This window comes from Eptatretus burgeri, chromosome 8 (genome assembly GCF_056783735.1).
Source record: "Eptatretus burgeri isolate ZD-2024b chromosome 8, Ebu_testis_v1, whole genome shotgun sequence".
Classification (NCBI taxonomy): domain Eukaryota; kingdom Metazoa; phylum Chordata; class Myxini; order Myxiniformes; family Myxinidae; genus Eptatretus; species Eptatretus burgeri.
Window position 1 is genome coordinate 38251545 of NC_140968.1, and position 24925 is coordinate 38276469.

At 44.2% G+C, this 24925-nt stretch overlaps 1 protein-coding gene across 3 annotated transcripts in view; it reads left to right on the plus strand.

Moving 5' to 3' along the window:
* The first annotated feature begins 667 nt into the window (after nucleotides 1-667).
* The window catches only part of ERCC3 (ERCC excision repair 3, TFIIH core complex helicase subunit), a 30811-nt gene continuing 6553 nt past the window's right edge, over nucleotides 668-24925 (plus strand). The window contains exons 1-8 of one of the 3 annotated variants that reach the window (XM_085893707.1): nucleotides 668-826; nucleotides 3020-3225; nucleotides 3568-3804; nucleotides 4125-4174; nucleotides 6416-6554; nucleotides 6802-6981; nucleotides 16362-16566; nucleotides 17984-18298. In XM_085893707.1, the coding sequence (XP_085749833.1) occupies nucleotides 799-826; nucleotides 3020-3225; nucleotides 3568-3804; nucleotides 4125-4174; nucleotides 6416-6554; nucleotides 6802-6981; nucleotides 16362-16566; nucleotides 17984-18298 (1360 nt within the window). In that variant the 5' untranslated portion in view covers nucleotides 668-798. Of the gene's footprint in view, nucleotides 827-3019; nucleotides 3226-3567; nucleotides 3805-4124; nucleotides 4175-5877; nucleotides 5991-6415; nucleotides 6555-6801; nucleotides 6982-16361; nucleotides 16567-17983; nucleotides 18299-24925 lie in introns of those variants that run through there. The other 2 variants (XM_085893708.1, XM_085893709.1) reach the window with 2 other exon arrangements.

The following is a 24925-nucleotide window of genomic DNA, read 5'->3' on the forward strand; positions in this document are numbered from 1 at the left end:
ATATTCCATATATTGATATGACATTGCAAACACTTGGGTGAACACGATGTATCAACAATTTATCTGAAATACATCGACAGAAAAAAAAAATCACTCCTCTTTGCGTGCAAGTGAAACCACGATGTGCGTGCGTCTGCGATCGGCGCTGCGTTTGTTTTTCCCCTTTGCCAATATGGCGGGTCTCGTTACCAAGCGAAGTCACGTGACTGTGACGTATGTCCGACCTCAAGAATGCCCAGCTGTGCCAACTGCGCACATTTCCTGCAGGAAACACGGTCCACTTCCCCGTCACCACCAACTCCGACATTGCCCACATTAAACCTCCATCACACACTGTTCATAATCTCGATTCATTGAGCACCACGTGGTACCGGGAACGTCCTCGCTCTTCACTTCCTCACAGAAAATTAAATTTTACGACTTTTTCTGTCAGGTTCTCACAAGCAGGACTCAGCGTCTCGTCACCGAGAGACGCGTGGGCGGTGTATAGGTACGTCAGTCGCTCGTTCGACGCTTTTCTCCCCCACCCGTCTCTTTATCTTATGAGGACAGTTTATAAAATACAAACGTTTGTCGATGTAGCGTTAGATTAATGTGAGGAAATTAACGAACATAACCTTAAAAAATATATATTATTCTCTCCCTCCGATCGTGTCCGGTGGTGGAGCCTCTTGTTTCCGGCCGACCGTTGTTGAGGGAGCGACGCACATGGAGGGATCTGGTCCGTGGAGCTGATGCTCTCCGAGGGGGAAGTCCCGAGGAGTTGTTGGTGCCGAAAAAGCGATCCCGAGTCACGTCATGGGGAAGAAGGGCAAACACGAGAAAGGTATCGGTGGGACACCTCACCTCACCTCACCTCACCTCACCTCACCTCACCTGGATTCATGGAGAGAGACACCGCACGTACCGGTCATTTGGATATGAGGAGCTCAGACTCGGCTTTATACTTCATGCACTTGACTGTTTGACCAAGAGATCAAACCTTGTCCCGTGACGTCACGCATTGTCCGTTTACGTCACGCATTGCCCGTTTTCACTCCGCTTTGACCCACACTCGTGTTTTCACGAAACCATTCGGCCCTTTAAGCCTGCGCAGTGGTTGCCAACCTATGGTTGTTTGTTCGTGTTCGTATCCTAAAAGCCGATCGCCAAGCGAGGAAGCAGCACGGAAGGGTCGGTCGGGCCGCGAGGGGTATCGGTCGGGACGCGAGGGGTATCGGTCGGGCCGCGAGGGGTATCGGTCGGGCCGCGAGGGGTATCGGTCGGGCCGCGAGGGGTATCGGTCGGGCCGCGAGGGGTATCGGTCGGGCCGCGAGGGGTGTCGGTCGGGCCGCGAGGGGTATCGGTCGGGCCGCGAGGGGTGTCGGTCGGGCCGCGAGGGGTGTCGGTCGGGCCGCGAGGGGTGTCGGTCGGGCCGCGAGGGGTGGCGGTCGGGCCGCGAGGGGTGTCGGTCGGGACGCGAGGGGTGTCGGTCGGGCCGCGAGGGGTGTCGGTCGGGACGCGAGGGGTGTCGGTCGGGACGCGAGGGGTGTCGGTTGGGTCGCGAGGGGTATCGGTCGGGACGCGAGGGGTATCGGTCGGGACGCGAGGGGTATCGGTCGGGACGCGAGGGGTATCGGTCGGGACGCGAGGGGTATCGGTCGGGACGCGAGGGGTATCGGTCGGGACGCGAGGGGTATCGGTCCGGACGCGAGGGGTATCGGTCGGGACGCGAGGGGTGTCGGTCTGGCCGCGAGGGGTATCGGTCCGGACGTGAGGGGTATTGGTCGGGACGCGAGGGGTATCGGTCCGGACGCGAGGGTTATCGGTCGGGACGCATCAGGAAACTTTGCATACTCACTTTGTTCTGCACGAGTGAAAGCTTTCAGATGCTGTCAGTGTCGAATGGCTTTTCGTACAAGTCTTCATTGAGTTAACTTCCACTGCTGATTGTGTTAAACTTTTGCTCCAGACCAACAAACCTGGTTTCAGAGTAGCAGACAACTCGGAGTTTCAGGTAGATACGTTTTTGGGGCTGACAAGATGGCCCTGAGGTACACACACCCGCTTCTAAGCTGTCTCGCCTGGGTTTGAATCCTGACCCAGTTATATACTGTCATCCTGGTGTTTCACAGGCACAGTGATTCATAAATATGAGTGCCGCCCCTCGGATGGACGTTGAACGGGCGTCCTGTCTGTCAGTATTCAATGGATGTTTAATATCCGAGTGTCCTTTACAAAGAGTGGGCGAGCTATTGCCGGCATCATGGCCAAATTACAAATTCCTGCCCGAACCTGAGTCTAACGTCAAGCTTGGCCTTCCGATTCGTGAAAGACTTAGGCCAAAAACTTCCCCCGGCTAACCCCACCAGAACAAGGGAATAATTGTGGTCATTAAAGAAGAAGAAGAATGTTGGCATGTTTGTGTATCCAACTGAACCGACGGATCATGATACTCGAAGGAGCATCGACGCTCGAAACCCAAGTTCAAATCTCATATACGGCTCTCCCATTCACGAAGAGTAGGTGAGTTATCGCCGGCACTCTGGCCAAAAAAACAAATTTCTGCTCCAACCGACTGTGGGGCACAGCATCAGCGGCACACCTGCATCCCCAGCAAATGCTGCATCCAAAAGAAGAAGAAGAAGAAGAAGAAGAAGATATGCAGTAGTAAGTGTATTTGTCCATTGTCTATTAATGTCCTTGTAATTCACATTCAAGTCCACTGATGTCTTTGGCCTACATGTGATTTATGTACAAACTCCTCCATGAACCACGGACCAAATTTTCATACCAGGTTGTCTTATCTCTCTCATGTCTAAACGTATGACCTCTTAATAATCCGAATGATCGGACAAGATGATGTACGTGTTCGGCTGTTTGTATTGATCTTGAGATCGGACAGCGAGGGAATTGATAATGTAATTGTCGTGATTTCTTAAATGGGCGCATCCTTTTGTTTTTGAAGTGATAAACGATGTTCAACTTTGACCTTTTCTTTTTCAATAAAGAGGTTTGTTCGTCCCTCCTCACTCTGAAGCAGATAAAAAGACCAGAAAAAGGAAGAAAGTTGAAGACTGCTTCGATGATGATGAGTCTGTGGCAGATGGACAGGAGATAGCAGTACCGAATGTGGCAGGTCGGCAGGTGAACTGTACCACAACTGAAGAAGATGAATATGGGGCAAAGGACTATCGGAAGCAGATGCACCTTAAACCCGACCACAGTTCCAGGCCTCTGTGGGTGGTAAGCTTTAACCAGACATGTACAATACACAAGAAAATGTAGCGCTGAACCACCGTCGCTTGAGATTGCCATGCCGCAAGAAGCAGGGCAATTCGCTTCCACAAAAAAAAAAATTACCTCTTTGGATTCCTTCACAGTTTTGATGTGTTCTCCCCTTGCTTATAATTGGTGTCCTTTATGAAACTGTCACATGACCTTTAAAACGAAACGCTGAACATTGAGTGCTCGGGACTTTTGTCACCATGCTCGGTCCCACAAATTGATCGCATCAGGATCGATCGATTATTCTTTTATATAATATAAACGAGTTTCTCATTTCGAACTGTCGTCGTGGTGCTGCAGGCTCCGAATGGACACATCTTCTTGGAGGCGATGTCCCCGGTTTACAAGTATGCGCACGACTTCCTCATCGCCATTGCCGAGCCCGTGTGCAGGCCGACGACAATACACGAGTACAAGCTAACCGCTTACTCGCTGTACGCAGCCGTAAGCGTCGGCTTGCAGACGTCGGACATCATCGAGTACATGCAGAAGCTGAGTAAGACCAGCATTCCTGACGGCATCATCAGCTTCATCAAGGTGTGCTGGGCTGAGCTGCCGCATTTCGCTCCATGCACAAGCTCCCGCAGCAATTAGTGATGCTTCTCCTTTCGTACCTGCCTGTATGCCCGAGGACTTTTGGGAAATGTTTCTGACTGTGTGTGTGAACTCACTGATAATACTCGACATTGCTTTTTGGATTGTTAGACGGAAGTTTAGTGGTAAAGTGCTGCGGATTATTGATCCACTGCGTGTCCAATAGCTGTGTAGATTTATTTGTTGATGCTACCCTAATTTATTAATTTATTATTCGAGCAGGTGCATGACTTGGTGTATGAAGCTTTGTTTACATTTCCCAGCTATGCACCGTCAGCTACGGGAAGGTGAAGTTGGTTCTAAAACACAACAGGTAATATTGATTCTCAAATGGCAATTTATTTTCGAACAATAAAATTGCTGACGTTTAGTATTATGTATTCGGATGTAACTGCTAACTCGATGTTTGCTCTGAACTATTGTGTTTTTAAGATCCTTGGCTCGACGGGGTTTCATCTTCTTTTTTTGGATACCATGTCGAGACTCGTGTAAGAGCTAACACACACAACATATAACAAGGCGAGAGACGGGAGAGGGGATCACAAAATAGTGAGGGACACAGACCATAGGTGATCGGTGGAAGGGAATGGGGTGGGGTACACGGGGAAAAGAAGATGGCCACTACAGGGACTTTCAGGAAGGAAAACGGGGAATTTGAAGGAGGTGGGTTTGGGGTGGATTAACTGGGGTAGAAAAGATCAAGGTTGTGGATGGGGGAAGATACGAGATGGTGGTGAGCAGGTGTCTTGAAGACCTGGAGGGAGGAGTGGGATTTAAGAGAGTGTGGGAGTTTGTTCCAGAGGTGGGGGAAAAAAGGAGGGAAGGTGAGCAGTGATTCTTGATTTTTGGCAGTTTCACTAGAAGGGGGTTTTTGGTGGACCTTGAGCATCCTGCAGAATTATAGGGGGGACAGATCACAGACAGAGCAGGGGAGCGAGGCCGGAGAAGAGATAGTAGAAGACGGTAAGACCACCGACCTGCCTGCGGTGAGAGACCCAAAGACTCAGCTTCATCGCGAGAGTTACCAATGATCCTAAAAGCCTTGGTTTGCACAGCATGACGTCGAGCTAGGGGTGAGGCAGGAGCACAAACCCAGAGGGGGGAGCAGTACATCAGACTGCAGATGAAAGCTTTGTAAATGATTAGAAGCTCAGGTGTGCCAAAGGAGGACTTTGTATGACATAGGATCCCCAGTCAGTGATTGGCTTTGAAGGCCAGCTTGGAGATGTGGCTTTCCCAGGAAAGATCATGGCAGACAGTGAGACCCAAAAGCTTGAATGAAAGGACTTCTTCAAGAGTATTGTTGAGAAGGTAGATTGGGGGGGGGGGGGTGGGGGGGTTCCAGACAGTCTTTGTCGCAGAGACATAGTGAGCGTGTGAGATTTGTCCAGATTGAAAGACATATTCCAAGTGTTGGACCAGCTTGTGATTTTATCCAGGTCTGCAGGTCTGCAGGTCATCCAGGTCTGCAGAGAGTGAAAAGTCTGCTGCTAGCCGATTATGACTGATGAGAGATGGTTCAGCAGAGGGTGGAGTCATCAGCGAAGAGATAAAGAGGATTTTCCAGAGAGACAGATCATTGATGAAAACCAGAAAAAGCACATGGTCGAGAACCCTGCCTTGAGGAACTCCAGCCTGTTCAGGAACAGGAGATGAGAGAGGGCCATTAAGAGCCATGCGTTGACTGTGACAGGAGAAGTCCACGAGCCATGAGTGGAGTCAAGAGCTCATTCGGCGCCTTTCCATCATGAAAGTAGAAATGAATGTGTTGATTTGTCCCACCTGTTTATTTTTTCCGACACATTTTGGAGTACTGTATCATTTGAGACCATTTTCATTTTTTTCATACACAAAATTGAGGAGGTGCTGAAGGTTGGCAATTATGAAAAAAAGAACATTTGTTGAGGTAGTTGTGGTTTGTCAGTGAATGGATTTTGGAAATTGATGTACCATGCTCTTCAGATTGTTCGTTCTGGCGAAGTAGTTTCTACTGCTCGGGTTACAATCCTGGATGGGTCACCACTCTGACACATGAAGTTAGGGAAGGAATTTGGCCAGGATGTCAGAGATGGATCGCCGACTCTTCGCGAAGGACACCATGGATTTTTAACATCCACCAACTTATGCTGGTAAACAGGATGCACAGTTTAACATCCATCCGAAGGATGGCACACTCATTGATGAATTATCCTGCCTGTGAAATACCGGGGTGACTGTCGGCCTGTAGAAAGCACTATAGACGGCAGAGGCGAGCGCATGCCTGTAGGCCATCTTACCAGCCCGATATTGGAAAGTAGATTGATCTATTAAGAGGTTGAGACGCTGGAGGGATGCATGTGAAATATAAATGGTGGGTGCCGAGAATGAAATTTCAATTCTTACGTCCATAATATGTGCCTTGCACTGGTTAAAAACAACCCACGTGTCTTGATCTGTTTGTGGGGTATTTCAAGCCAGTCAGAGGTGCAATGTCATGTGTTCGAGGTTTACAGAACTGTCATCATCAAATGAATTGGGAGGAAGAAAATCCGAAATGTCGGCCCTTTCCCAATAGGTACTTTGTGGAAAGTTCATTCCCAAATGTGATCCAGCACCTGCTGAAGGAATCGGTCATCGCTCAATGCCGTTTGCGTGCTGACGATGGTGATGAGGAGCTCATCATGGAAACGATTTCGAGCAAATCAGCCCTCCAGGTTTGAGAATAGTCATTTATCTCCATGATGGGTGGGTTGTCCCCTTTGTGCGTCGGTGGAATTGGAGATAATGTGAGAATGGAGGGTGGGGGATGGGACGTAAAACTTTATACAAATTCTCCACTAATTACTGACTTTGTCACCAAGCCAGCAATGCTGAGAGACTAATATGAAGTAGTTTGTGTTTTAAAAACGTCTGCTCTCATTTATACCCTTCCCTGCACTCCTACGCAAACACATTGGACAGCTGAACAAGCCTGGCACTGCCTCAAGTCAGCAGCCAGAGACCGCTTCGACGTCCCAGGGAGGAAGATCTGAGCAGACTGCTGCCGTGCCAAAAGACATAATGGACTTGTACGTGCAGATGGACAAGGAGGAAGAGGATGACCCTGTTGAGACTCAGATGGTTTCTTTTGAAGTAAAGCAGGTAGATTACTGGGGGTTTAGGGGTGGGAGGAAGGTGGGGGGGGGAGGAGGATTGGTTCCATGATTTATACTCTTGGAATGTTCTATTGTGGTGTAAGCATCCATTGAGAATGATAATAAGAATAAATAGTCTGAACGAAATCAATAAGGTACCAGCCAGAATGGTTTGGTCCCCCAATTGCACTCCTCCATGACAACACAGAAAAAGTAACCATGTCATCCCAACTGGAATTTAACAAATTGCACTTTGCCCTCACTAAACAATAACATGTTTATATCATGTTTGTTTTTTTTCTGTTTTGCGACTTTCCTTTTGTGATAACATGTTTACATCATCTTTTTTGTTTTTTCTGTTTAGCGACTTTCCTTTTGTGATAATGGAAATCCTGGTTCAAATTCAACATATAATTTGAATTGTATTTTGTTTACAAATCCCCTTGTTTGTTAAAAAAAAAACACTATCTCCAAGGCCTCCCACCTTCCCCCATGTACCTTTAGAGTAGTGGTGGGCCTATTGCCCACAGTGCATCTACTTGCGGCCTCCCTGGGCTTGCACTCTACCCTTTATATGTTCACTTTTAATGCTTTACACACAATATGGTCACCCAGAAATCTCATTAAGCAGCTTATTTGTGCCTTTAATTGATTTTTCTATCGTATGTCTCTTCCTCTTCCTCTTCTTGATGTATTTCATTCAGCTTGTGTGCAGCTTGTTCACCCCTTCCTATCCTCCCTCTCTCTTGATCTCACTCTCATTCTTGCTTCTATTCTGCCATTGGTGTTTCCCCCTTTCCATTTTCTTCCTTTAAATTCTGCTCTAACTTTCCCATGAGCCTCGACCTTGTCTACAATTATTATTATTATTTTTAAAATAATAATAATCTTTATTGTCCTGTATCCAGGGAAATTCCTCTTCAGTGATGCTGTAAGTTCAAAACATCATATGATAACATAAAAAAATAAGAACAACAGGTAAAATATGGAGGATGGATGAAACAGCAAAATGGCTAAGAATTTGAATTTAACACTTGAATTTCACATCCTGTTAAATCCCTTATTATATTCTTCATCTTTATATAATGTAATATAACAAACATTATTAAAATGTTGCATTTTGACAAATTGCAGTTGAGAGGGCCTTGAGGGCCAGACACGCAGCCCTCTAATTAGCTTAATAGGTTGAACATCACTGTAGTGCTGGGACTCCGGAGCAAAAACTCGGTTCAGATCCGGCTCAGTGATTTTGGCCAAATTTTTGCAGGTGTGTATCGGGGTGGTGCTGAGATGTCATCCACCAGACGGTTGCAAAATACATTTTATTTATTTATTTATTTATTTGTATTTTTTTTTTTGAACATGACAACGTTCGGGGAAGAGCTAGAATCGAGCGTATGTAAATCGATTGCATGGGGGACTCGATTTACTGAAATAAATTGATTAACACGGTTGGAAAGTGAAGGATAAATTTACTTGGAACAAAAATTTGTTTGTTTAAAACAGGCAAGTTTGTGATTAAGTTTTCGATTTAAAGATTAGATCTGTGACTTCCTCCAGGTACCATATAAACCTGCACGAACCTATTTCATGGTCGGGTTGTCGGCAACGTATTCCCCACCAGGTTTCCTGGTGAGGAGGGTGTGTGATATGGACACCCAGCAGGATTAAAAACAAAACTTTTCAAAGGACGGAGGAGCTCCTTGTGAGCCAACAGCCATCCATATATACTGCCCAACTGTCTGCAGACGTCGTCCTGCAGTTGGGTTACTTTTTTAAAAAATATATTTTATTTTAGGAGGTTGGTGGCAGGATTTGCACTCCAGCCACTGCAAAGCCCTTCACTCCGCAAAACACAAGAAAAAAATGCAAAGAAAATTGAAAACCCACTCTGTGGGAGTACCTCCTGTGCAGCTGCCCTCCAAGGGCAGCTCAACGGATGATGGGATTGGGGCAAAGCCTTTTGGGCCCCCACTCTTCGATGATAGTAAGAAAACCACAGGGTATCCTTCCTGGGTCAGATTGTAATGGTGTGTGTCGGGGTGGTGCTGAGATGTCATCCACCAGACGATGCTTTCCTTGGATTAAACTGAGACGGTCCCTTTGGGTGGGTGCCTGGAATGTCCTATCCCTAAGAGAGGATGATCACCTGTCTCTCTTGTCATCTGAGCTCAAGCATTTGAACATCGGTATTGCAGCATTCTCTGAGGTTCGGAGAACAGATAGTGGCGGGATCATGGTGGGTGGTTACACCAACTATTGCTCTGGTTGCTCTCATGGTTACCATGCCCAAGGAGTTGCTGTAGCTGTGTCCAATAAGCTGACTCCTATGATAATTGAGGTAACACCGGTCAACGAGCGTATGATGAGACTAAGGATTCGTCACTCGTTGGGTGTCGTTTCCCTGGTCTCTGTCGATGCTCTGACTGAGGCGGGTGATCTCACTGTGAAGGATGCATTCTATGCCTCGCTCGAGTCCGTGGTTGATCAGTGCCCCAGGTGAGATACTCAGCTTTGGGGGATTTCAATGCATCGACTGGAACTGATAGGGATGGTTATGAGACATGTGTTGGTCCCCATGGGTCTGGAACTGTGAACCAGAATAGCAACAAGTTCCTTGACTTTGCAAGAAGTCATGGACTTTGTGTGGCTGGTTCATGGTTTCAGCGCCCACAGGCTCATCGCTGGACTTGGTATTCCAACGCTGGTGGTGTGGCAAAGGCGATTGACCATGTTCTCGTTGATGGTCGCTGGAGGATGATCCAGAACTACAGGGTCTATCAGAGTGCTGAGTTCCTCAATACCGACCACCGGCTTGTTGTAGCAACTCTGAAGTTTCAGCTTAAATCTGGGCAAATGGTTCCATCCCAGCTTAGGCTGGATGTTAGCAAGTTCAAGGATGAGAGGGTAGCTTAGGAGTTTGCAAACAGGCTGAGTGGGGATTTGTGTGGTCTGGGTGCTTTCGGGAATCCTGAAGAGTTGTGGAGTGCCTTCAAGACCACCATCCTTATTGTTGCCGGTTGATGTCTTAGAACTCACCGTAGGGCGAATAAGGATTTTGTGTCTCGAGGGACATTGGATACCATTTACCAGAGTTGCGGGGCCAGGCTTGATGGTGGAGCTGAGCTGTTCACGGAGTTAAGGCGTAAAACTGTATGTGCACTAAGGGTGGATAAGGAGGCCGATGTGTGAGAAATCTGTGAGGGGGTAGAGCATCACCTGTGGTCAAGTGATTCTCATCCTGCTTTCAGGAGAATTCGCGCATTGCGTTCCTCCAAGCCCATCCCTCGGTGAATTGCAATTAAGAACGGAGGGTAGTGGGCGCTTCACAGAGGAGTACGAAGTGAGGGCCTGCAGGGCCGGTTACTTTAAGCGGCTGTACCAGGCTGATCCACCAGCTGTCAAGTTGGATGTCAGGGGTGTTACTATCCATATTGCTGACCCTCCAATCAACTGTGGTCCACCTTCGTTTATGGAAACACAGGCTGCGTAAACCGGTTGAAATGGGATCTGTAGCATCCATGCTGAACTTCTCAAGGCTGGTGGAAATGCTGCACTCATGTCATTGCATGCAGTATTGTGCTCTGCCTGGAACACAGGCATCATCCCAACTGACTGTAAGAGGGGCCTTGTTTTCCCTCTCTGGAAATGGAACGGTGATTGCCAAGACTGCAACAACTCCTGAGGGGTGATGCTGCTTTCTGCGCCGGGCAAGGTCTTTGCTCGGATAATTATTGATGGGGTTTGCCACCATCTGCTTGAGCACCAGTGCCCAGAGCAGTCAGGCTTTACACCAATGAGGTCAATGATTGACCGTATCCTTGCTCTTTGGGTCCTCGCCAAATGCCTCAGCAGGGGCTGCTTGCAGCCTATGTTAATCTCTGCAAAGCATTCGCTTCATTGGATCGGGATGCTCTCTGGAGGATTCTTGGTCTCTGTGGGGTGCCACCAAAACCGAGCAATCTGATGTCTGAACTACATTCTGGTACTGAGAGTGGGGGGCTGAGATGTGATGATACCATCTCGGACTTATTTCCAGTTGTAACTGGAGTTTGTCAGGGGTGTGTGCTGGCCTTCACACTTTTCAGCGCTTGGATGGATTGGATTCTGGGGAGGATGTCGGAGAGATGAAGCTGTGGTGCATCGTTTGGGAATGTCAAGATCTCTGACCTTGATTTCGCAGATGATGCAGTCATCTTTGTGGAGACTGGATATCCTTTTGGGGGGCCTCGAGGCGTTGATTGAGGAGTCGGATCCAGGCTTTCTAAGATCCAGCTTGGATCCATAAACCCACTTTGATTACGGGTTTCCTCAATCAAAACCAAGATCCAGGCTTTCTATGACATCTTGGATGTTTCTTTCTTGTCTGTAACTGTTTGTGGTGAGGATGTTGAGGTCATGGAGAGATTCATTTACCTTGGCAGTGATATTCTTGTCTCTGTTGGCTGAGAGCCAGAGGTCAATAGATGTCTGGATCAGGCCTGGTGAGTCATGGATTCACTGGATCATTGATCCTGAGATCAAATCCCACTCGGCTGTTGAATTAATACCAGGTGGGGTTGACTCTGCCTGTTATCCTTCCGAGGTCCGCAAAATGAGTTCCAGCTTGTTGCAATCCTGTGTCGGAGGGGCGACCCATCCAGGATTGTGCCCAACAGCCAAGGAGACTGCTTTGGCAGCACCAACGCTCTGCACAGAGGATGGTCCCTATGGATGGATAATCCATGAGCGTCAGCTGCTGGTGTTCAGCGTCAGAAAAACGAGCCACACGTCCGATCATGCTCACTAGATTCTCTCAGCAAGGGATCCTAATGAGTGGAGGAGGCCAATGGGCTGACCACGTGCCTCATGGTTGCAGCAGATTGACCAGCATCTCATGGAGATGGGGAATGGCCACGCATCTGCCTGGAGAATGGCCAGACGGAGGCCCTTGGAGTACCAGCGGAAAGTGGACGCAGCAACGCGCTGCTCCGGTGCATGCTCCCATACGTGACCTGATTTTAAGCAGAAGAAGTGCTCGTGGTTTCTTCATGCAACGGTTTGAATTGAACCATTTATTGTTCTACCAAAGCAGGAACCCTTTCGAAGGAACGGAAGGAGCATAAATACAACAACAACAACAACATCCACAGCTGATCGGAGTTAACCCACAGCTAGCTGTGCCATGTGACCCTGTGCTCACTGCTAACAGAGCTGGACAGGTATCAGTTACAGTGACTGATTGCAGTATCATTTTGCTCTGAAACGCACAAACCAAAGCAACCTGACCATTCAAAGCACATCCGATTCATACACCAACACATTTCTACCACACACCCTTGCAAAACACTGCAATTACTTCATTAAATGCGATAGGAAAATATCCAAGTCGACAGTCGAACCCAGCTTGACTCGTACACGGTTCGGGAATTGTGTTCTGGTACAGCACTACATCACTGCTTCATTGTGTGACAAATAAATCAAATTCGCACAACAGTAACGTATTTAGCTTCTCACCCATCAGCAGGATAATGCTTTGGCTACTCATTCATTCCTTGTAAAGGCCCGGTCACACCTTGACGTTTTAGCCAACGTATGCCGATTTTTGAATGTTTTTTCTAAAACGCTGGCACACGTTGAATACGTTATGGGTAAGTTTTGATAACATTGAGAGCACGCTGAAAAACGCTGCCATACGTCGTTGTACGTTGGCTTTAAACGTTGTACTTTTTGGTGTCCTCAAATTTTTTCATGCTTGAAATTTCATGACGTATGCCGGCGTATGACTCACACGTTCCACTACGATGGCCACAGGTTGTATGCACGGTCTGCGATCGTTGACAGACGTCAACACATGCTACTTGTAAGTTAATCATAAGTTGAGACACGCCGAGGTAATGTTTAGCGTACCCGAAACTTATTTCTAACCTATGATTAACGTGTTGTTGGCACGTTACGTGATCGTCGCCACACATCGACAGACGTTACTTTTAAGTTACTCATAGGCTGAAAGACGTCGGTATAATGGATCGTCCTTGCGTCAGCGTCCACGGCCACGGCCAGGACACTTATTTGCAGCATTCTTCAAACTTTTCTTCGGTGTGACGAGGATGTTCACACTTCGATGTCTAGCTTGGCTATGATTCCAATTGTCCATCGGCAGCGTATATTTAAAGTAGTCGAGTTTGAGCGTTTTAACACGTTCAGAAGAAACGCTTCAAATTTCCAAACCCCAGCGTCAAAAAATAAAGGCGAGTGACAGCAATTTAAATCGTTCATTGTAAACAATGAAAATAGCTGAGTGGTACCGTTTAAAAGTCGTTGAGTGTCAAAAAAATCCAATTGTTGAGCGCAAGCGTCTACTTTCAATAGTGGAGATGCAGCCATTTAAATCGTTGAGTTTATCATTTAAATTGTTAAATCGTTAAACGCAAGGACGATCCATCATAACCCACACCCTCCCCCTCACACTCACCTACTACTGCCAACATGAACAAACTACTACTAATACTAATACTAATACTAATACTGATACTGTTACTGCTGACATGGACATCGACTCAAAAAGGACTCGAAAACACTGTTGGGTTCCCCTTTTATGAACACCATTTTTATATACCAATTCCCAAAACCGCTGGGAACACGTCTTTATATGGCAGTTGTAAGCTAGAAATACGTTAATTTTTTTTTTTTTGTCGACCGGAAGACGTCATTGGAATACGTCTACATACGTCGATGTGTGTTGGGACTACGTAAAAAATTGGTTCAAAGCATGTCAAACATAAGTTAGAAATAAGATTCGCGTAAAAAAGACATGACCACGACGTGTTTCGACTTATGAGTTGCTTATAAGTAGCCTTTGTGGACGTGTGTAAGCGTCCACATATCGTGTGTACAACCTATCCCCATCGCATGCGGAACGTGTGTCATACGCTGAGTACGTCATAAAATTTTGAACATGTTTAAAATTTCTTGACGTACTCTACTTACTACGACGTATGATAGCGTACTTTAGCGTTGTACTCACGTATACCAAACTTACTCATACCGTATTTGACGTGCCCCAACGTTTGACACATTTTTCTTAGGTCGGCATACGCTGGCAAGATCGCCAAGGTGTGACCGCGATGTTGACACTTCCATTTCTACGGCAGTTATGATTCGAATCGTTGTGCGTCAGCCTTTTAATAGGCTACGTCACGACCTCGTCGGCGATGCGTGCAACGCGCTATGCCTAAGTTAGACTATCGTTGGGCATCGGTTGTGTAGGCCGACAACAGGTTCAGCATTCGTTGGTATAAGTTATCTATAACACAACGAAACGTTCTGTGTCCGTTACCAATGCGTTGTACATAAAACCAAGTCGCTATGAATACGTCCGAATCTTTAAAAAAAAACATCAAAAGTTCAACGTAAGCCAGCGTTTTAGATACATTTTAATACGTTGCCATCGCTGGCTAAAACGTCAAGGTGTGACCGGGCCTTAACCAACAAGACAGGTTTTTGTTATTGTTGTAAAACATCTGCATTTTAAATTCGTCATGAAATTCATACTTGTATGCTAACTGACGCTTTTAATGGACATCTAATGATTGTAACATGTTCATGGCTTGTAGCAAGGTATTATGTACACATTTAGGACACAGGGGACCAAAAAATGAAAGTCATTGTATGATTAAGTTTTGCATATCATTTGTTAGCCAACATCATTGGGATTTAGGATCTATTTGGGCAGAGCTTAATTCTTCCTCTTTATATTGCTCTGACAGGTTCAAGGTCAAATAGACCCAAATAGTATCAATTATCTGTATCAAGGAACCACTCGTATCATTCTAAAATTGGTCTGATGGCTTAGATATGTATTATACACTAATTGGAAACCACATATATGGAGAATATTTGGTTTACCTGATATTTGACCTTGAGCAAAGAGGTCAAGGTCATATGAAATTAACAAATTGATCAGTGTTCATTCAGGTCATAAATATATATGCACATAAACTTAACCATAGAAATGCATGCTGTGATGAACCAAACAAACATCTTAGGATTAAAAGTGCAGATTTCTTTAAAACGTTGCGTACTTCCTAACGACCTTTGATGTTCTGTATACTGAACACAAACTGGCCTTTGGTATTGATTTTTATATCATAGGGCCATCTTGGTAAACTTATTCTATGGTTATAAAATCAAGCTTATAGCTACCAGTAATTTTGTATCAGCTTGGTAAATGCAATTTGTTATGTACTTCCTAACATTTTTGACCCAATCATGGAAGTGAACCTAAAAACTGGTATGTAATAATGATCCATGTTGAAACTTGCCATTTTAAATCATCACTTTATGCAGAAGTAAATTGCTATTTAAGATGTTCTATCAGATGCATTTCAAATTTCTGGAATAAGATTTTGTAAGCTTCACTATGACTGGGGGAAATTTTGCAAAATCTGAGATTTTACACATTTGAAGGTGCCAAGATATGCAGAAGGTCATAAGAAATGTACTCTTTCGAGGAATTGTTCTATTCTTATGTATAATGATATGTATCAAACAAAAATGCATTTTCAACCATTTTGGACAACATATACAATCATACATGTAACCCATTTCTAAAAAATGAGCTATAAAAATGGGAAAAATAGCCTGTGTTTGGATAAAAAACATGCTTTGTAAGCAACTATATCCATAGGACCCATAGCAAAGTTTACATTTTCTGAAAGCACAGACACTTGGGCATTATATAACATTAGGATTGTTTATCTTATTAAAACTGGGTTCAATTTCTAAGCTTTCTCCTCATTTAGGACCACAGTGTACACAATACCATGCTACAACCCTCATGATAAAGAGCTGTGCAGAACAAACTTTCATTTGTCATTTCCACATGAACCTATTTGCCATTATGGTCTGAGCACACTGCTTGATGCTGGAAACCCAGGAATAAATCTCATGTTTTGTGTTCATTCATGTGTTGCCCACCAGTTCATTAAAAAAAAAGTTAATGTAACAGTACACCGATGTCTCACGTCCTTGTCTTGACGTGTGTGTGTGCGTGTGCGTGTGCGTGTGCGTGTGCGTGTGCGTGTGCGTGTGTGTGTGTGTGTGCGTGTGCGTGTGCGTGTGCGTGTGCGTGTGCGTGTGCGTGTGTGTGTGTCCTTCCTTGTAAATTGTCGGTGTGTAGCCTAAAATATTTTATACATGTCAAAAAAAATTTCTCCCATGAAACATCCTCAAAATCATTACAATAAAGAGGCATGGTATTCAATTTCGTTTTTCATTCATATTTTATAGTTTGTTTTTAAACAGATATATAAACATGGGGGTCGTGTTGACCTTAACAATACACCGGCAGAAATGAAAATTACCACCTGCCTCTTAATTTGGGCTTTATTTCCACCCCATTGTCAGGAAATGATCGAGGTCCTGCAGAAGCATTGTATCGAGCTGGATTACCCTCTCCTCGCAGAGTACGACTTCCGAAACGATACTGTGAACCCGGACCTGGATATTGACCTCAAGCCCACGGCCATCCTGCGGCCCTACCAGGAGAAGAGTCTACGGAAGATGTTTGGCAACGGACGGGCACGTTCTGGCGTGATTGTGTTGCCTTGCGGTACGGGCCTACTTCCAAATAAATGGCACAACAAAAGATAGAGCTAACGTGACAATACATGTCTCAAGTTTCCCCTTGGCATTCTTTAGTCTGCTCCCAAAATTGTTTATAAAGTGTTTGAATGGGTTGCTTTGCCTGTTCAGTTTCCCATCTAAATCCTTGGTATGGTAATATTTCTGTCCATGTGACTAATGTACAAGCTCTGTTATGAACTTTAGATAATTGTTATATATGCTGCATATGAAGGTGGAAGGGGCCGTTGATAGTAGTGTCACAGCTGTTATGCATTTGTGAACATGTAAAATGTCTGAATAAGTGTGCTGGACTGCACCTTAGTCGTTAGTCCAAGGAAACCTGCAAGTGAGCTCATAAGCTGATGTCTCACCATTCCTATTCCCACCCCCCACCTTGAATCATTAAAATCCCCCATCATTCACCATCCTCCCCCTCGATATGTGTTGTGGGTATTGGCTGCCAACGACTCTTTCATTCCTGATTGGGCCTTTTTACCAGCTCTGCCCATTTTAACAGTGCTTGAATAGGCATGGGACTCCTTTCCCTTCTCCGCTTCCAGATTGATGTGTGATTGCGGAGGAAAACACGAGAGCGAGGGCCATGCATGGTCGAGTAGGAACAGGTTTGGGAGAGTTGGAGCTACGCAGAGAGCCAAATCTGAGTGACCAGAGCAAGCAACATCCAGTCTTTGAGAGGGCTGTGTGTAGTTGAGATAGGTATTTTGTGATGCTGAGACGGCCAGGGATGCCCAGACAATGTTAGGAGTTTGCAGCAGCAACAAGCACGATGAGCCTGCATGACCCTTAGATGTTTGTGGAAAGGGTGCAGGGAGTCCCAAACTGGTCCAGACCGCTGAGTTTCGAGGGCTGTGCAAGCTGGTCTATCTCTCTCGTTCCTTTCCTTCCCCAACCACGCCTCCGTGTGGTTTATTTTTTCCCGATCAACTCCCTCTTCCTCCCTCACCTTGCGTGTATCAAATACAGCTTGTGGACATAGACGAGCTTCTCTGCTTTGTGTTTAGGAATGTGCATTCCTCACATTGTCAGCGTACACAGCCTGTTTGGATTTGTACCTTCATGGAATAGGGATTGCATTTTCAATTAAAAAAAATTATTATTGTATGCAGCATCTGATGCTTTTTGTGTTAAATACTGGTGTTAAAATCTTGCTTTGTGTTGACCTCTTCTTTCCCATCATTATCATAAAGTACAAAGAAAGTGCAAAAATCTCCTGCACTGTAATACCACCTCAGGTATTCAGGTCCAAGATGTCATATGATCTGAATTTATATAGTTGGACCTACATTACCAAGCATGTGACAATATCTGATGCTTGATCTGCCTTCCCAAGTCTTGTGCACTTCAACTTCCTGTTTTACACCTCCTCTTTCCTGTCCCATCAGGTGCTGGGAAATCCCTTGTGGGAGTCACTGCAGCATGTACCATTAGGAAGCGCTGTCTTGTGTTGTGCACCTCTGCTGTGTCAGTGGAACAGTGGAAGGCACAGTTTCGCATGTGGTCGACCGTGGATGAAAGTCTCATTTGTCGCTTCACCTCCGATGCCAAGGATAAGCCCATTGGCTGCAGCATCGCAGTCAGTACATATTCCATGCTTGGCCACACAACCAAACGCTCCTGGGAGGCTGAACGTGTCATGGAGTGGATGAAGAGCCAAGAGTGGGGCCTCATGCTCCTTGACGAGGTCCATACTATCCCAGGTATACTTTCTGTTGTCACTGGACACGTTTGGTTCTAATTGGCAGTGGACACCCCACTTCCCCCTCCTTTATTTTGTGCAACTTCTTTAGTTTGGGGGATTTGGGGCAGCACTGCCTTTCCTACCACTATATTACTTTAACAGCCCCAGTTATTCCCACAAGAATGTGGGGTCAGCTGGGGAACCGCTTTTGGCCCATGGCTTTCAATAACTTGCTGGCCAAGTCTGAACTTTGACTGAAGGTGCAGAAATTTGTAATTTGGACAGGGTTCCAGCGATTAACTCACCCACTCATCACAAATGACACTGTGGGATCTTTAACATCGAACAACGATTGGCCTTCACCTTTAATGGACCCTTTTCTTCATATGTTTCGGATGGGAAACTTGTATTCAAGAAACGTGAAATTTTGCAAGCAGGTCAGAATGTTTCCTGGGAAGCCTATTTATATGAGGTTACTCTGACCTGATTTGATTTTGGCAAAGGTTTCATTCCACATATAGGTGATCACCTTGGGGGTGTCTTCGAGGCCTTTTGCAAAATAGGTGACGTTGATCTCTTTATAGCCTGATGATATTTGATATTATACTTCCATACACAGCATTATATGAACAAAAACAATTTCATCAATATGAGCAAAGTATGACTGTATACAGAAAATGAGGAACATCATCAGCAAAAGCTTGAGAGTGATGTCCTTAAATAAATTGCAATGTATCTTGATGTGATATCTGAATTGAAAAAGACAAAAGCATAAAGGAAAAGAAGAAAACGTAAAATTAAAAGATAAATTTATCACGTATATATCGGATTTGAGTCATAAGGCCTCATTATGTTAGCTCGTTGACCTAATATAACCGTTCGATATCCTCAGATCCATCTGTCCGTCAGTCTGTCAACAATTTTTATTTTTCTTTCTCCTCTTCGATGTCTCGGCTGATTGAGTTCTAACTTCACACAATGATAATACTAGTTGTTCTCTATAGATCGTCTGAGCCCTTTTTCGCATTTTCGCCTCGGGGTCAAGGTTACAGGGTCATCAAGTGCAAAATGACCGATTGGTCGAATGGCCTATAAGGAAGCATCGGACGGCGATAATACATAATGGGTTTCATAGGGGATTATAAAGAAGATTTAATTTGACCAACAAGTTTCTCGTTACCTCTGTCGTCTGGTCCTGTTTATTGGGCAACAAGAGGGCCGTTGACTTCAATACGGCTTTACACGGTTATTTTAAGTTCAATTTAAATTCTGTTTTCACTTTTCATAGTCGCTAAGGTTGATTAACACTCGGTTCCATTAAGTTTTGTGAAAATTGAATGTTTATATCCTCGGTCTGTGTGGAATGCATTTCAGCGAGGGGTAGCTTCTATGGGCTTCCATCCGTTTCCATGCCATATAATGAGGCTGTCTTAAGCTCTAGTTGATGTCTGTTTTCACTTTTGGGACATTCTGGTGTAGCTACACATTTAATGAAGAAAATTTTCATGCAAATCTGCTCAGAAACGCACTTTCCATGAGGAAAATATATTCAATTCAAATAACCGTGAGACTCTGGAAGGGACACCACATACTTTCCGTTCACTGCTTCATCTCGTAACCTGTCCTCCTGAGCGACTGCTTATTCGTAGCGTCTGAGATTAATGTTTATGTTTTAGGCGAACATTCCTCGGTGCTGCCTGTGCACTCCGAATGCTCTCTGGGCATCTCTAACTGTATCAGCACCATGGACCATCAGGGGAAGGGAGGAAAGGAACGAGGGGATGTGCTCGACAAGTATCTAAAAGAATTCCAGTGAAAAACGGACGTTTTAAGATTTTGTTGGGGCATTTCATCCGACGGCGAGCTGGCTGGTCACGTGACGCCGCACAGACGTGCAGGCAGTGAGCGATTGAGCTTATCGGTGGCCTGAGGGTCCTTTTTAGTTGAAGTCCAGCTCTGTCCTGGATAAAGCCATTAAATGCACACACTTGGAGTATTTATTTCACGGCCATAAACGCGGATTTGAAAATTGTATAATGATGGAATATAATGTTGGGAATGATTCCTAGAATATGGAGATTTTTGCTTCGAGCCGCCTCACGCATTTATTTTTTAATTCAATTTGAATTCTGTTTTCACTTTCCATAGTCGCGAAGGTTGATTAACACTCGGTTGCATCAACTTTTGTATCCAAGCTGACTGTCAAACCCGCTCGGGTGTATTATTATAAATATGTTACATTGCTCAGACTCGGTTGATGAATTCAGATTAAACATTACAATGGTCACAATTTTGGATAACAATTCAGAGGTAACAGTGGAGGTTGGAAAAAGCGAACTTACAATCTATTCAAATGAGATCAAGGTGTGTGTTTTGATAAGATAATCAATTTAAACATTTTAAATGCTTGTTAAAAGAGTTCTTGGTCGAACATGCAAGAGTTATTAAAAATAGCGAATCCGTGACATCGGGGTCAAGATGTCTTTTTGATCTGCAGTGCCTTCAGAAAGTATTCACGCCCCTTCACTTTCGTCACATTTTGTTGTGTTACAGCAAGAATTTAAAATGGATCAAAGTAAAATTGTCACCGATCGACACAAAATACCCCATGATGACAAAGTGGAATTATTACCTCCACCACCGAAGGTGTGAAGGGGGTTATGTTTTCACCCCTTTCTGTTTGTGTACAGGGTATCTCAAAAGTGGTGGACGGATCCGGATGAAATTTTGTGGACAGGTTGGGTGTGACGAGGACGAACTGATTAGATTTTGGTGAAGATCCGGATCTGAATCCGACTACTAGAATTTTTAAGTGATTCTTCACCATTGAGAGACATGGCGAAAAACGATATATATCACGATATCTCAAAAAGTTGTGGACGGATTCGGATGAAACTTGGTTGCCACGTTGGGTGTGTGACTAGGAAGAATTGATTCAATTTTAGTGAAGATACAGTTTTTGGTGAAGATTTTTTTTTTTATGGCATGAACAAACTTTGGTACATCATGGGTGATTAAAGGTTGTGGTCAAATTTCGTTGAAATTGTGTGTATAGTTTGGTGAAGAAAGCAAATGCATACAAGTCTGAAGACGACGATGGTTCACGAGCGGTATTTGACGATATAGATTGTTTCAGAAGTCAAGCATGAGACAATGTGATAATGTTTGACCAAGTTATAAAAATGGTCAACATGATGTGGTATGAGTGACAGGTTATTAGCTGCAAAATGTCGAAAACCCGGTTTCGTTCAACAACTTTCAAAATTTGACCTTTACATAACCTTTAAAGGTCACAAAACAATGTTGTGGACATTAAAATAAGGAAACAGGATACGTGCCGTAGCTTATTGGAGTTAGTTCGTCGAAGAAGGTCGAAAACCCGGTTCGATTCCCACAACTTTGAAAATTTGACCTTTGTGAACTTTCAAGGTCAAAGGTCAAGGATTATGACCTTTGGTGCAAAACTTCCTCTGGAACATTCCATGAACAATATAACGTCATATAGGCTATATGGCATTTCGCACTCCTCGGATTATCCATACTTTGATGAAATCAGCGTAAAAACATACTTGAAGGGGGCGCCACAGGCAAGGTGTTCGAGATAGAGCAAAATGGTTTCAAGACTTGAGGTGGGGAATGTCCTCAAGATTATGCATAAAAAAATATTGTCATCCTAGCTCTCAAAGTTTGGGTGGTCGTATGATTTTTTTATGTCAAAATTCGAAATTTTCTAAGTTTGTGACCTTGACCTTGGGACGAAAATGAAAAATTTAGCTCTGTGGGGCTATGCAGGTGCCATTGGGCTAACCAAATACCAAAACCCCTGCCAGATTAGACAAACCCCCGAGGAGAAGAAGCAAATTGAAATCGGCTACCCCCTAAAAACACAATTCGCAATTTTCTAAGTTCGTGACCTTGTGACCTTGACCTTGGGACGAAAATGAAAAAAATCGAGCTCTGTGGGGCTATGCAGGTGCCATTGGGCTAACCAAATACCGAAACCCCTGTCAGATTCGACAAATCCCCTAGGAGAAGATGCAAATTGAAATCGGCTACCCCCGAAAAACACATGTTTTTTGGGCGTGGCTCCGCCCATAATAGACACACCACGCCCATTCTCAGGAAAACACAACTCTGATATAAACCTCCCACCAAAATTTTATCAGGATCGGATCAAAACCCATGGAGCTATACTCAGGACAGATAGACAGACAGACAGACACACAACAATAGCGAATATAGTGGTTGTAGTGTCCGAGGTGCAGTGAGACACGGGACGTGAGATTGCAGTAGTAACTCTGCTTTATTGCATGCTCGGATGTACACTACTCAGAGCCTCGAGCGGGCGAGTAACGATATGGAACCCAACCACGTGACTATTATCAAAAGCACTCCACGCCCATACACCATAGTGGACACTTATTTTTTCGTGAACCAATATTGGGGGCAACCCCCTGTACACCCACTTCGACCCTGATTTTATTTTAAATGGTGTGAACAAACTGATACATCACAGGTGATGAAGGTTGGGGTCAAGTTTCATCGGAATTGCATATGTAGTTTAAGAAAGCAAATACTTATTTTTTTTGGGGGGGGGGTGTAACCCCCATAGATCCCCTGAGGGTCTGATATATATATATATATATATATATATATATATATATATATATATATATATATATATATATATATATATACGCACACGCACACGCACACGCACACACACATACATACGAGACGACCCATGAACCCGTTGGGTTCCTGTTGTGACGGCGGTTGATTAAAAAATCATTTCAAGAGAAAAAAAGATAGCTCCAGTGAACTATTCAGCTGAGGTTGTTTGCATTGATCAAATAATCCCGAAGAGTCATTTACTGAATCGGGAATTGATTTTTTAATAAATTTTTTCGTTGCCTGATTTGAACGAAACTTGATATTGCGCGTCAATGTGATAAAAAACAAACAGAGTAAAGAAAGTTGAAGAAATTATTGTGCGTAATCTTCTAAACACAATTTCATTTATTAATGAACACGGAAGTATTAGATCAAAATGGCGGTTTATTTTATGCTTAAAAATAAATCGTTCTTTGTCGATACTAAATGTTTGAGATTTAAAAAGAAATCATTTCAAGAAAATAAAAAAAAGAAAGCTCCAGCAAACTATACGCTGAGGTTGTTTGCATTGATCAAATAATCCCGGAGTACTTGACTGAATCGGGAATTGATTTTTAAATATTTTTTTCATTTCCCGTTCAAGCAGGTGAATGGTGAGTAGGGTGGCCCTAAAATTTTTGCACTATCGTGTACCGTTTTGGCTGTATTTCAGGAACATTCATATATATACAAGATGAGAGTTTTAATTATATATATATATATATATATATATATATATATATATATATATATATATATATATATATATATAATGCCATGAACAAACTTTAGTACATACCGTGTAATGAAGGTTGTGGTGAAATTTCATTAAACTTGTATGTGGTTTCAGAGAAGTTGCAAGTATTTGTGGACGGACAGACTGACTTTCAGACGGATGACGCACCATCCCATAAGCTCCCCGGAACTACGTTCCAGGTGAGTGAAACGTGGGTTCACTGTCATTTTGGGGGAAATTTTGTGTAGATCGGTGACAATTTTTTTTAAAATTTAATCCGTTTTAAATTCAGGCTGCAATACAACAAAATGTGACAAAGGTTGAGGGGTGTGAATACTTTCTGAAGGTACCATACACTGTTTTCTATTTCAAAGGTACTTCTTGAACCAAATTAGAGGAATTCCTCTCACTCCATAACATTGTAATTGAGTCCCCCGGACTCTGTATAGAATTGATTGATGAATTTTGTGTGGACAGTGGCGTGAAAACGGGAAAGCAGGGGGGGGGGGGGAAAACACCTCAATGGATAGGTTATGAGCTGTAGTTGTGCAACTTGACACTGGTTTTTTGACAGACATGAAGATGCGAGGAAAAAACGCTATTTTTAATCACGCTAATCTATATTAATATTTCGGCATGCCCCTTTCTTTGTTCCACCATCATATTTTTGTTACTGCATGAAATGAAACAAGATTTGGCACATATACTAATGATATTATTGTCTTCCTGAAGAGGCCCCTCAAAATTCGTTTTGATGCATTTTCACAAACTCCAACGGATTCCATTCAAATTCGGTACGATTATGGCTTTTGGTCCAACTTAGGTCATTGGCTATAAATTTTTTCCATAACACTTCCGATATTCGAAAAAAATCGATCAATCGATATCCCTTATGGGATTTTCCATTCAAATCCACTCAAGTTTAAGGCCTACGGGGGACGCAAATTTCCACTTTGCCCCGGGCGCTGTTTACCTCCGCTACGCCAAGCTGTTAGGGTTAGGGTTTGGGTTAGTGTTAGGGTTAGGGTTAGCTACCCTAACACTAACCCTAACCCTAACCGCTAACCCTAACTGCAACCCTAACCCCTAACCGCTAACCCCTAACCGCTAACAGCTATTCAGGAAATTTGCAAGAAAACCCGGGCAACGCCAGGCTTTATTGCTAGCCCGAGCAACGCCGGGCATTACTACTAGTATATTATATTGCGAGACGCCAACCATGATTACGCTGCTTGTTTAATACACGTTTAAACTTTT